General features: G+C 38.5%; 1 protein-coding gene across 2 annotated transcripts in view; it reads right to left on the reverse strand.

Annotated features, from left to right (window-relative positions):
* LOC306873494 (zinc finger protein basonuclin-2-like) overlaps positions 1-14,952 on the reverse strand; it is a 206,933-nt gene that overhangs the window by 118,036 nt on the left and 73,945 nt on the right. For both annotated transcript variants that reach the window (XM_079422825.1, XM_079422826.1), the window contains exon 2: positions 11,794-12,039. In XM_079422825.1, the coding sequence (XP_079278951.1) occupies positions 11,794-12,039 (246 nt within the window). The remainder of the gene's footprint in view (positions 1-11,793; positions 12,040-14,952) is intronic.

The raw sequence follows: 14,952 nt of genomic DNA on the forward strand, positions 1-14,952 counted from the left end.
GCTGGTTCCTTCTAGTAACAAATGTAGCCAGAGGCCTTTTTCAGGTCTAAAGCACGTTGGGCTGCGTGAATTAGCTGTGCGCTTAATCTAAAAAATGCATTAACATTTATTCTACACAGACAGAGAAAGACCAAAGACTGCACCTTTAAAGAAAGCAGGCCTCTGCTTCACAATAATGATAATAAAGCCATTAAGACCAAATGTCTGTCATGTAAGAATATACAAGGGGCTTTAAAAATGCATCCATTCACCATCTCTACACGTACACTGGGCAACATGAGTAAACTGAGGTAATGGAACAATACCTTTAATAAGAGATGTATTCTCACATGTGTCTCCTCTAGAGTTTTAATTTTCAAAGGATTTAAATTTTAATATTAATTTCATAGCTCTATTCTCTTACTACATACCCACAATCGTATAGTTTGTATCTGTTTTTTTCTGCTATTTAAACAAATTTCAATTAAGTCTCATTAGCTATGAATAATAAATTAGGTATGTTCAGTATGTTCGTTTGTTCATATGTGTACATACACATTTTTGGATAAATCAAATAAAAAAAAAAACTAAATGAAAACACACACTCTTTGTGTCACAGAATTCCTTTACTCCTCAAGTCATTTATCTAGACTACGGGACAAGTCAGCAAAGTTGTTTCCCCGACAGAGAGAAAGAGAGAGAGAGAGTCCATCCTCAACCCTCCCTACTGCCCGTGAGGTGATTACACTCGTCTTTTCCCCAAAGTAAACCGCCCATTCTTATCGCTGCAGTACAGTTAATCCTGCCTCTCTGTCCCTCAGGGGTGTCAAAGAGGTGGGGAGGGGAAACGCTGGAAGGAGAACACATTTGCCACTTGTCTATGACACATAAAACCCGAGGTCCTTCAGGCAATCAACTTTTACCTCACATGTATTTGCTCATCTGAAGACCCCTGCCAGCTCAACTGCTAGTAAAGGGGGGAGGGGGGGTCACAGGAGAGACAACCTAAATTAACACTTGACATTCAATACGGTCAGGGCCTTAATTGGCCAGAGCCTTCCTTAGAAAGCAATTTTCTATTCCCCAAACTACCTCAGGAGTGTCGTGCATGAAATGAGGTTGAGGGGGAGTGCATTTGCGTCTGTGTGCGCGTGTATTCATGGCACTACAGACGCAGCGTGTTCAGTGGCCTGATGGTCCCTTCTTCACTCTAATGAGTGGAGATCAAATATTGATACGCGATATGAGTTGAACAGAGACAGGAGCTCCCAACCCCTCTGACAAACACACACACACACACACACATGGTTCCCCCTCCTTGCTTTTTTATTCTTTGTGAGTTATGACCACAAAATGCCAGAAGCAACCTCTGGGCACTTTATTTTATGTGCTCACTCTTCTCTAAACAACACACACATGCACATACCCGCTCGGACACAGACAGACGTGCATAGCGTCTTTTCAGCCCTCACTTCACAGAGGATACCGTTACCGGTGATGCTATTAACGCTTTCAACCTGAAAGGAATTACACTTCCTTTAGCTGATCAGACAGCATTTTAAACTTTTAAATGCATCCTCTATCTGTTATCCCCTCTATGCCACGGGTATTATCAATTGACTTTAAGACCAGATAATGTACTTCTCCCACACATATGCGCCTGGAAATAGAGTTTCACTTCACATGATTATAATCCCCACTCCTTGAATCGTGTAATAGTTGTTGAATGGGTGCAAATCAATAGTGCCGAAATAACAGAAGGCTTGCCTACTGTTAACTGCCCATGTACATCTCACGCAATGTGAGACGGATTTATCCGCACGGGTCGATGCGATGCGAAGCGCAACCCACTCCCTGAAGCAAACAGGGATGCGCATTTTAGACTGTCTTAATATATCTCAAATATTTAAATATTCTTTTGGATATCACTATTCACTCTTAAAAGAAAAATAACATATGTTACAACAAAACATTCTGTTAATGTACTCAATCGTGGCGTGTTCTAAATAAAAAAAAAACATATGGGTAGGCGCCAATAAGGTGAACACTAAAAATGTACAAACAGCCCCAATCCTCTTTTGTGCTGGAAACGGGGCCATTATCAGACAGTGTCTCCACGCTGCTACAGTCAGCAGCTCCTGATAAGGACAGGGAACTCTGACCTCTTTGGTTGCCTAGATACACTGGCCACTTCATTTGGAGTCTATCACAAGAGCAAATGAGTTTGTTTGAGCTTTAATTGACACCATAGATTGGAGAGAAGGAAGAGTAGTACCGCTCAATATATGACAATAAACCCACCCTAAATCACATCTGCTGTGCATCTGTGAACCATGGCGCTGTGACTTTTTATGCATTATATCTAATTTGATTATTTAACGTGCACACTTTTACATGCTCTAGGCGATGTGTCAGTGAATTCATTTTTAAAATTAAACCCTTTTGATGATTTTTTAAATGCTTATAAAAATTGTGTCATTGCTACACATGCATTCCCCTCTAAAATCACAAAATAAACTAATTTGGCAGACATGAGTTAAGTACATGGACAGATTCATCCATTCAAAGAGTTTCTAAACTGCAAAAAAAAAAAAACAAATAGTAATAATAACCAAAAATGGTAACATCTGAATTATTTTAATTCAAAAATATCATTAACATCACTGAATCAACCTGTATTCATTAATTTCTAACAACAAAACAAATATTTATATTTTAGAAATAGCAGAAATAGCAGGTAGAAATAGCCCTTTAACGTAACAATTGCAGGTTACCGCTTTTTACAGTGCAATATTTGGTCTGTGTGCGAAATGGAATGATCCTGAGATGTGCCTCATTAATGCCCATGCTGTGTGTTTCCACAATCTGGGCTGTATCAGTTTAAAGCAAAGAAAGAAAAACATTTTCCCTCAAGCCTTGAGCTACAACACACACTAGCACAAAAGATTTGGATCTAAAATACGCCTCTGGTTGATCGCCATTGTGGATGATGACAGCACAAGTCTGCATACACGTTCACACACACTCACATGTCGACATTTTCTATAAATGCTGGTCATAATTCATCAGGTTAAAACAGAAAAGCACACATGAAACAGAGGTATTTCAGAGTTAACTTTTTAGAATTTTTCATGCATGCAGGAAAAGATCAAAGAAATGTTTACATGCTCAGTAAATTTCTTTTGATACGCAACTTTGTGATGGTGATGGAGGGGGAGTGAGGGAATAGCTTTTTTGTCTCTTTTCTATAAATCATGGATCTCAGACAATTTTGCATTGTAAATAAAAATATTATATATCCTGAAAGTCAAAGTTCAAATATTTTCAAGCTGATCAAGACCAATCAAACTTTTAAGTAAAATTACAAATAATTATTGAATGAAAAGAATTCCTTGCATAAATGGATTAACTGCAAATGTTTGTAAGTTTTGTTTACATCATTGTCACTCCTGTAGAACTTATTTCAATCTAAAATCTATTCATATTTATTTTTAATAAGTGACTTTACACCGGACATTAGTCTTCAGGAACTAATATCAGAGAATAATCACAAGAATGTCAACAGCCAAATAAAGCATTTTATCTTTGCATCAGTATTGCCATTTTCATATGACTTGGACTGAGTGCTTTACTTTCCCGTGCTCAACAGCACCAGAGTAGTGTCACTAATGAGGAAAACCACTGTGAGCAACTGAAATTACTGTCATTATCTGCGGACATATGTAACTACAACAGTAATAATGGTGGAAGGTAGTAATAATAATAATAATAATAATAATGGTAAATCATCCACAACATTAGATGAAATTATGGTGACACAGTCAAACCACACAGCAAAATGGAAAATGAGAGACTCTTTCCTGCAAAAGGGGAGTGTGATTTTCTTGTCTGTGTTTTGTTGATGGGAGAAATTGCCCTCTTAGCTGTTTAAGATAGCGGCCTCTAAATGTGCCAGTGGCATTGGCAACAATCCAAAAAAAAAAAAACCAGGAAGCAAAGAAAGAGATGTCATGCTCTCATTTCATGGCCCATGTTCCCATTACATTATCATCAAGATGCATGTAGTGTAAATATTGTAGTCTTACTTATTGTTCATTGTCCTCAAACAAACAAATAGTTTCATTTAGTTGTGTAACATTATTTGTCTATGTGTTGTATGTGTCTTTGGAAGTTGCAGAATTACTGAATACCTGCTGTGCATACGGTTTTTAATTTTTGGGATTTTAGTTAAAGAAGCTGAAAAGAAGGTACGTTTTGTATTGTTGTTCATAATTTAAATGTAATTGCTAAAACCTCGATTTTTGATTTCCTATAACCTTTTTAATCTCACATACCAGAAAAATTCAGTTTTCTAAAATTTGCCTGAACAATATCTGAGGTTATTCTAGTTGCAGGGAAAAAAAAGAAAGAAAAGAAAAAAGTGAACCATTTGGTTTTACCTGGATTTCTGCATACATTTGCCAAAATGTTTTCCACGTCTTTGAACACACTGTGTTAACAATTTTCTGCAGACAAGAAATGGACATTTGTGACATGATCAATCACCGGGGGTGCTGACATTTGATTGGCTTTACATCACCAGATGTAAGACTCTCACACCTGTTAAATATGTTAAAAGTGATAATAAAATCATGCATGTGAGAGCTTGAAGAGCATAATTTTTCAGGATCTCAGGTGGTGTAAAGTTGAAATGTGAGAGTTAAAGATGAAACCCAGTGGTAAAGTGAAAACACTCAGCAGGCTTTGGGGTCTGACTGTCTAATTTGAATGACCTTTACGGAAGGGCAGGTGTTTTCTGGATTGGATGTGGCAGAACTCCATACCAGTGAAGCTCTCAAAGGACTTGATAACTGACTCCAGTGACTCTAACTGACTCTTGTTAGAGCAACTGTAAATCATAATGGAACCTCTTACCGGCATTCCGGGACTAAAGCTCTCAGGCACAGACAGCGGCGGCGGCAGTATGGTTAGCAGGAAACCTGAAAATCGTCTCTGTTTATCAGACGCTTTTGTATTCAATACTGATAAATACAGGATGTGCAGATCAAGATCAAGTTAAATCTGGTTTATCTAATTTACATCATTTATCTCATTTCATCTTTTTTTTTATTTTAATGTAATCGGTAAATAAAACAAAAAAAATGTTGTACAGTCTACAAATGAAAAAAACTGTCTATAAATGAATAAAAAAACTAAAAATAAAGTTTCACTGTCATCATATAATTCCAACACATTCTTTCTTTGTTTTAAAACGTCTGGTCTCCGCCTCTGTGTTCACAACACAGACATCTTTCTACTCCTAACTAGCTTATGATACCCCTGCTCACTCTTAAATAATTTAGGAACTGAGACCTTAACATTTATTTATAAGTGTAGCAAGAAAATCCAAATTGCATCATTCTTAGAGTAAAAAGACTAACATTTTACTTTAAGTAGCACTGTAAATACCACCACAGGTCTTTTTAAGTTCTGTTGAATAGATTTAAATATAAATTAAATATACATTTAAAATGCCTTTAAATATATTCACAACTAGAAGTTTTGTTTAAGATACGCATTTTTTTTTTTTTGCCTTTTTGTGGAGTATTTAAAAACATGAATTAATAAAATGTTTATGCAAATTTTTGTGTGGATCAGTTTATATTTACATGGAGGTAGTACACAGGGTGTCTCATCTGCGGGAACACAGTCCCTCAGGTCTTGCCTATCAGATCTCTCTGTCTCTAGATGAGGTCTAAGAGGCCTCCCTCTCTCTCGCTCTCTCTCTCTCTCTTTCACACACACACACACACACACTCTCACTCTTTCTCTCTCTCAGATCTCTAAGGTCTGAAGGGCAGCTGCTGCATTCTGATTGTGTCAGGCGCTCGGGGAACTAACAAGACGCAGAATGATGGTAATGTCCCCTCATTACCGTTACGCCGGGGGTGGTGACATCCTGACTCTAAGACTATTGAAACAGCAGTTTCCCTTTTAACCAGGACTTCCCTTCTGTTCAAAAAAAAAAAAACTTTTTTTAAGCTTTGACTAGCTCGACAAGGCCCAAAAATACACTGGAAAAAAAGGTAGCGCCTAAATTAACTGTTTTTTTTATAAAAAAAATATTGTTTAATTATCACTGAATCAACCTAAATGCATTAATATATACCAACCAAACTAGTTTTCATGGGTTAAATCAGGTACAAACTGCTCTTTAAGGTAACAATTGCATGTTAACACTACAGAGTTCTGGTGCATTAAAAACCAGCTGAAACTACTTGAATAAGCAAATATAGACATCTGTTTCATTGCAATCCCTCATTTGAGCGGTTAAAGAATTGTTTTACATTCCTTACTTCACAAATATGAATTTGGCTTTAATGGAGGGAATTTGTGCAAAATGTTGTCACTATTAAAAATAATTATTCCAAAATTTTCAATAGTTTCAAATGGCTTCTATTTGTGTCAAGTGTTTAACACTGTATTCTGCATTTACTCATGGGAAAACACAGCTACCAACACTCATTTCAACACTCATCCTCCTGATAAGAGCAGAGCAGATGGTCTGACATTTTTAGCATGTCTATGTCTATGGCAATGACTGCGTCCATGTGTCGCCACAGAGAGCGCAACATCACCTCTTCTCTTCTATGCTACACTGGAGACAGTATTGCTCCGTTTTCTGACACTCCAGAAATATATTCCAGAACGAACATGTGAATGGCCGTGTCACCCCTGAGGACAGACAGAGAGCAGAGAAGAGGCACTGCACGAGCATGTGAGTGATGTGCCCAGTGTCAGCTATTGATCATAGCCCAAGGAACACACAGATCTCAAACACCTACTCATATCCACTCACCGCTCCAGAGAATAAAGGAAAGATAGCAACCAAATCTTTAGTGAAGCTGAATGGAAATCTTAACTGGATCGATTTGTGTACTTTCAGTGTGGGACTGGGGGTTGAAGGAGGGGGGAGGTTGTCCCCGTTGTGAAGCACTGATGAATCTGCCTCCAAACTGGCTGCAAGCCAGTATCACAGAAGAGTGAATTTCTCTACCCACCAGGGACCACTTCCCCTTCCCCAAAAACAACCTGCTTATGTCCCACACTTTCACTGACTCCCTCTCTTCATCTTGCGCTCCCTCGCTTCGCTTTGAAATATTGAAGATTAACACAATTTTTAAAAAAGAAAGAAAGAAAAAGAAAGCAAGAAAAAGAACACAATTTGAGGACAAATTAAAAGAGCGCTAAAAATTGGGGTTTAAGATTATAAAATACCAGACATCTAATTTTAAGAAAGGAAAAAAACATTTTTTTGTGAAGAATGTTCAAAACACAATAACAGAGTATAGTGATATTTCTCAAGAGCATTTTAGCTTAATATTCTAACATTGCTTTGTAAACAGTGAAATTGAGGGAATTAAATCATGAATATTAAAACTAATTTAACACAGAAACTGCTATAAACATGTTTATTAAAAGCCATAACTGTAGCATATTGATTAATACACTAATTATGTAATCACTTAAATGGAATGAGAAATACTGAATAGTTTGTTGTTGTTGTTTTTTTTGGGTTGTTTTTTTGTTTTGTTTTTTCTTGTTTTTGTTTTTCAGGGCAGAAACAATAATAACTCCAACAAATCGCCTGACAGTAGAGATGTAGGCAGAGGTGTAGGCAGCACAATAGTTGGCATGTATCGCTTCTGTACGGACATAATAAACACACGTTCACACACACTCCAAAAGTACAGAATTCTCGTATCCAGTCGCCAAACATATCTCCCCCTTTTCTCTCTCATCTTCTCATCACCTCTACATGCACCTTTTTGTAACTCTTGACTTCCACAATAAAACACGCCAGCAAGCACTCTCACTTTACCACAAAAACAGTGAAAAAAAGTTTACCACTCTCTCTCTGATCCTCTCCCCGCCCTCTCTGCATCCTCCACATTCCAGTTTCTCCTTGAAAACATTAAGAGGCTGTCTGTCAGGGAAAGTGAGAGGAATTAGGAAAGAAAGCATCCCTGAGCCAGGTGAGATTACTCCCCTCAACTGAGTCCATTACTTAACAGGGTCAGTAGTTAACGGCAGGAGCCGCATCCGTTCAGCACAAAGACCTCTGAACCAGCAGCCTCTCTTCTGTACAATGGCACAATAATTTGCAGAACTGTCCACAAACGAACATTTAAATTCAACTTTCCATTTAGTTGCTGTTTTACGTAATAAAACACTGTATTTATTTATTTATTTTTCAACGTATGCTCAAACCAGTGACTAAACAGGTTTGCTCATTTTAGCTGCAGATCTAATTTGCCTCAGTTTTGACAATGACCCTATGACAGGCACCTTACTGCCACCAAAGGTTGAAACAGTCAAGCTTCCTGTGACTGCTCCATCTTAGTCAGCACTAGCTGCACCAATGGTACTGGCACTGCCCTGGGCTCTGCTCTAGCTGCTGAGAAATGGTGGTGGGTGTCTCCCTAACCACATATCCTCTTTCACTCTCCTCCACTCCACCCTTCTCTTTCTCTCAACCAAGGCCAGCCAAGAGTCGTTTCATCTCGCACCCACACACACATGCAGCACACAGAGGGAAAAAAAAGAAAAAAACAGACACTTCACTATAATCACATATACACACACTCCTGTGCACATACTCAAACATACACCTGATCAAAAAAAAAAAAAGGAGAGAGCCACAGATATAAGAAGAAGAAGAAGAAGATATAAAATATATGCATGGATACGCCACTAACGGCTACATGATCAGAAGACCGCAGAATTTAAGTCTAAAAAAAGTCCTTAAAAAGAAGAAAAAGAAAGTAGAAAAAAATAAATGTCGTTATTTTGCCAAAGTCTGAAAGGGACCTTATTAGTTTATATATTTTTTTCATTCGGGAAGCTCCTATTTTTATTTTATATATAACCTATATATAAAATAAAAATATGAGCACCAATAAACGCATATAACGCCTAATTGTAGATGTAAAAATGTTGTTGTTTTTTTTTCCCCCTCCCAACCGCGTTTAGTTTTCAGATCTCAAAATATAAGAGAAAATTATACATGTTTCATAAATTAAATTAAAGAAGCTGTAAAATCGGACAAATCGAACACAATCGGGCAGCTCTTTTATGGCTGTTTAAGTTTTATTGTTAACAATTACTTTCACAATAAGTCTATGTCTAACACACACATGTCGCACCCGCAACTCGAAGATTTTTCTTTTCGATCTTTCATTTCATCAGTCAAGACCTTCAAATATCACAATTCATCATTTAAGGGTAAAGAAATGATCAAATTACAGTGTTTTACGTTTTGATTAGGCGATTGCATTCATTTGCTGCTAAATAAGACTAGCGTTTTCAACAAATAGTTTTGCAGAAAATCTTTCATTTTCAGTTTCATTCGTTTTAAAATTACAATTATTATAATTAATAATAATAATAATAATAATAATAAATATAACATAAATAACAACAACGTATTTGCCGTTGTATTAACCTATTCATTCGAAAATTTCTCGAAAGTTGTTATAGAAAATCTATACATCTACAATATAAAATATTTTTACATTTATATTTATAAAAAATTGCTATTCATGGAATGGGCAACAGGGGAAAACAACAAGTTGTGCAAACATAAGATGATGCTGAGAGTGGTGGACTTCGACTGCAGCAGCATCTCAGAGGTTTCACGGGAGATCTGGTCAGATTCAGCACCAGAAAAGCGTTTACAATGTGAACTGATCACAGCCTTGTTTCAGCACCGCGTGTCAAATGAATCACATCAAATGAAGAACCTTTAAGCGCTCGTTCATACTGCAGCCGATTAGTCGAGATTGAGCAATTAGAACCCATTAATAACCAAACCCACATTAACAAAACTAGGCTGCTGCATAAAATAAACCCCAGCACAGGCATCCAGAATATTTGCTCATGTGGTATTGATATTGATATTAATATCGACCATTACACGTGGTCAGTAGTGTCAGAATTATTTGAGGCAATGCGCAGGTACTTTTAATTAAAAAAAAAAAAAAAAAAAAAGAAGAAGAAGAAATCGGAAATTAATTGAAGATGAAGGTGTCTTGATCTTCTTGATATCAGTTAGCCTACAGATAAAGCTGAAATTAACTTAAGACGCATACATTTGGTTTAAATGACACGCTCAAAAAGGTTTGCAGCCGCTCTTTTTAAAAATACATTAGAATACAAAATACATAAAAAATACGCATATTTAGGGGAAACAGCTGCAAGTGTTTCACTACATTTTAAAGAAGGAACATTAAAAGAAACATAGCAATATATCTATATATTTGTTATTGATTATGAACAAGACAAGAGTATTGTTTGTTGACATTTCTCTAAAGTCTTATTTGACATTCACTCAAAAAGGTTTGCATGCACATCATTTACTGTGGGATATTTAAGCAGCACAACAGCATCTGAAGAGATGAGACAATTCTGTTCTGACAAAATAATTGATAGCAGCCACACTACGCTGTCATCAATGTTCAGTACATACGAGACTCTTTTAATAAAATTATTATATTCAATAATTATTGAGTGATTTACAGTCGAATTCAAATAAACTACATTTGACTTATGACCTTCATATATTAAGTCAAGGATAAAAGGTATAAACATTAATCATCCGTTTTTAACAAATGTTCAAAACTGCGTCATAATACAAGAATGTAGAAGAAATTATTTAGAGAATTTGACTTGGTCACTAAACGCGTAGGGCCCATACGGAATGTCCGTTAACTTGTCATAAGTGTAAGAACCCTTTAAAGCTCATAGTGTTTTTGTGAAGGATTTAAGCGCAGGACTGAATCCACCTGCGCCGGAGCTCCGATGCGCGCAGAGCGCGGCGCGTGACTGATCTGTACCATTCAGATCTTTATTCTCGCTCAGATTCAACTACGACCGCGCAGAGTAAAACGTTTCAATAAAAAATAACACATGATTATTTAGTGAAATATAAACTTAACGGAAAAAAGTTTTATTAGTAAGATCTTTTTTTTATGTCAAATAAAATCAAAATGTTTTTTTTCATATCCGTTTTATGGTGTTCTGTTTAAATCGATATGCATATTGGTGTCTCAAATAAAAAGAGCTGATCGAGTGCAAAAAAAAAAAAAAAAAAAAAAAAGTTCGTGAGGAATCTGGAAAGATATGTGGATGGATCCCCATTGTTGGCCAAAGGGAATCCAGGGGCCTGCGCTCGTATCAGTGTGTGCATGGCACAGAGAAACCAGCCCTGATGATTAATGTTCTGCTCTCCATCTCTCCCTCCACAGACACCGATCCCCCTCCCATAAACATTATGTCCTGTTAAAAGCATTCAACACAGGAACTTTACAATAACTGCACACAATGTTATAGAGCTGTAGATTTAACACAGCTACTTAATCTGTTGGGCTTTTAGAGGATGATGATTGTTAAGGACTCCAGCAACAAGCAGATGAAGTCAATTAGATGTGTGCCACAGCCTGAGCTACCAAGGGTCACCAAAACAAAATGAAAACCTCCCACACTGACCCGATGCATATTCACTAATGCAATTTATAAAAGCTAATTTTTCTTCAACAATCAAAAACTTTACAAAGAAGGCTGAAATTTGTCACAACGGGCATCAGCCACTAAACTACTCAAAAAAGTGAAGCAAAACATAGCTTACACAAGTAGCAAATATTACATCAACCTTTTTTCACACATTCACACATACGCTAAAAAATTTAATAAAAAATTAAAATCATGCTTACGCACAAACATACACTTTTTTAACACACAAATAACAGCTACACAGAGAGACAGCATGCCACTGACCTGCTGGGACATTCTGAAGAGGAGGTTGCTGTCAGTGCTCTGCTGTGTCCATGTCCCCATGAAGCCCGGCTCGGCGCTGGCCGGTCTGGTGCTGAACTGCATGGAGCTTTCTCCTTCTCCTCCTCCTCCCCCTGCACCGCTGCTGCTGCTCCTGCTGCTGGCTCTGGCCGTGGATTCGCGTGCCCTCTCTCGATCTCGTTCTCTCCGCACCACACCGCCTCTCACATCCAACTCTGTCTCCTCAGACTGCCGGCAGAGAAGAGGGGGAAGGGGGGTGGACAGGGGAGCCGGAGAGAAAAGTACGTGAAGGTGGAGGTTCAAAGAGGCAAAGGGTGACTGCTCTGTTCTTTTTTTTTCTTTTGTCCTATTCTTTCTTTCTTTCTTTCTTTTTCTTTCTTTTCGTTTTCTCTCTCTCTCTTTGCTATCTTCTCTTGAGAGAGGGGGGGGGGAGTGGAGGGTCTTGCCTGCCAGTAGCAGGAGCAGTGTGTTGAGTTAATTCAGGAGCAGGGCTACACAATGCATATTTCCTCTGGGGCATGTGGTGGTAGAGGGCAGGATGAGCGGAGTGTCGGAGGTAAGGAGGGAGGGAGAGAGGGATGGGGGTGTGAACTGAAGTGAAGTGAAAGAGGGAGAGAAAAAAGGGGGATGGCAGAAATCAAGGAGGAGATGGTGAAGGAGAGGAGTAGCTTTTTTGTCCTTACCCCCCCCCCCCCCCCCCCATTCCCAAACACACACTTTTTTACAAAATGTCAGTCAGGCTGTGTATGGGCTGTCCTCCAAACATACACGGACATATACACAAACATACATTCCAAACAGAAATCAATCGTCAGACAAACTTTGTCACCAGCAACCTGCCCTTTGAACCCTTTGCACACCTCGACACACAGTAAAAAAAAAAAACAATGCTTATATTTCGCATGTAAACTATACACTCGCTCCTCGCGTGACTAGACTCCATATCTTCTAATCTAAACCAACTATCCTATCACTGTAACAGTTCTTTAAAAAAGTTTGATGTAAAAGAAAGCAACAAAAATGACTTGTAAACAATTTTTCTAAAAGCACAAGACAAATTATCCCTCCCTTCTCCCCAAAAGGTGCCCTCTCTCACCAGCGTGTCCAGCGTGGTTTTCCTCCCAGCTGTGTGGAGATCAGGTGTTGAAGTGTGTCAGTTCCAAAGCAGCCCCTCCTCTCTCTCTCTTTCTCTTTCTCCTTCCCTCTCTTTCTCTGTACTGCTTTCTTTCTTAGGGCCCCTTCTCGCCCTCAGAGATGCCTGTCCTCTGTCTTCAGACTAACTCCAGCTAGCGCTGTGTCAGTGTGCATGTGCGTGCAGCCGTGAGTACATGTGTGTTGTTGTGAGGTAGAGCATGTGTGTGTCGGGCCGCAGCGCGTCTGAGTCAACTGCTCCTCTCTTCTTGCTGGCACTCAATGACACGGCTCTCTCTCTCCTCCACTGATCTGCTTTCCCACTGAGAGGGAGAGAGAGGGAGAGAGAGAGCAGGAGGGGAAAGGGTTGTCCCTGTCTTATTACCAGCTCTCCATGCCTGATGCTTCTCCACTCCAGACCTCAGTGGGATTGAGCCACTCTCTAATACATGCACTCTCCCTCTCACACACACACACACACACACACACACACACATGCAGTACTGGCCCATCCACACAACTATTCCAAGCAAATAATGCATTTGTCAATACAATTAGACAAGCTCCAACTTCTATAATAACCTCAATGCTAAACTAAAAGATGTTTCTGAGCATTTCAATTGCGCTGTTTGATTTTTATTTATTTTGTTCTTACTCTTGACAGGTAGTGAATACTCAAACAGTGTTTAATAATTTTCTGCAAAAAAAGTGAATTATTATAAAAAATTATGAAATAAATGTATTTCTATTTCATTGCTTATGCATGTCTTCATGTCAACTTTCACACCGTGTGGAATTAAATTTGAATGTGTCATTAATCCAGGTATTTTAAGGTGGGCACATAACCATTTGATTTTATTACAAACTCTGTTTCCTTTGTCTGTTTTTTCTCCTCTAGTATTAAACAGCTCTAGCTAATGGTTCTATGTAATCAGTCCACGCCCCCCCCCCCCCCCCCCCAAGCTTCCCCTGCGTACACACACACTGTCTTGTGGAGTAGTGCGGCAGAGCACATAATCATACATACTCTCTCCCACTCACAAACACACACACGCGGGGAAACCTCGAGTGGATGCTTTCAGATTTTAATTAAGAAAAAAATGAGGAAGAGGCTCCATTTTTGCCAAATTGGTCCCCGCAGCAGACAGTCTCACAAAGGTGGGGAAGAGAAAGAAAGCCCTAACATATGCACTTACAATAAGTGGCAGCATCTCTCCCTCATTGTACATGCCAAAACATTTTACATGAGAAATGTGTTGTGTAATGAAGCTATTTTTTGTTATTATTGCGTGTTTTTCCACTCGTACATTTTTCCTCCAGCACTTCCCTCACGTCAGCTGTTAAAATTATAGTCTTTGACAATGCGAGTGTGTCTGAGGAAGATGTCACCGTGATCTCCCTTCTATGAGACAGAAAAAAAGGGAATTAACTTTTCTCCCTTTCGCTACATTAAATGGCTTCACGTATGTAGAAAGCCACTTGAAATTTTGTGGCAATTTGAAGGAGACAGCTGTTACTGTCTGTTAAAAGCCTCTGTATAGCACTAATGACAGCTCTGGCTAACCTTTACCTGAGTAATCTGCACAGCATTTTGTCTGATCAAATCTAGTGTCTTCTTCTTCTTCTTTTTTTTAGATTGAATGAAAAAAGGCACAAGAAATGGTGCCAGCCGCAATGAGAACTTAATATGCCGTTTTGTTTCATTTTCTCACCCCCTCTCTCTCTCTCTCTCTCTCTCTCTCTCTCTCTTTCAAGTGTAGAGCACCCTGCGCAGTAACCAAAGACGCAAAGACCGCACGTCTTTACAAGCAAATGGACACTAATGAGAGAGATACTTAAGAGCCCATTGTCACACATTTGTCCACTCAATTTCATCTGTCCTCACAGACTATTTCTTGTTCAGTTCTAAAATGCCATGAATTGTTGTTTCTGAATATAACACAAGCAATAATGTGTAGTAACCATGATTTAAAAAAGTAACTCTTTATAGTAACTCTTAATTCCAATTAA

Source organism: Barbus barbus (assembly GCF_936440315.1).
Source record: "Barbus barbus genome assembly, chromosome: 8".
NCBI lineage: Eukaryota > Metazoa > Chordata > Actinopteri > Cypriniformes > Cyprinidae > Barbus > Barbus barbus.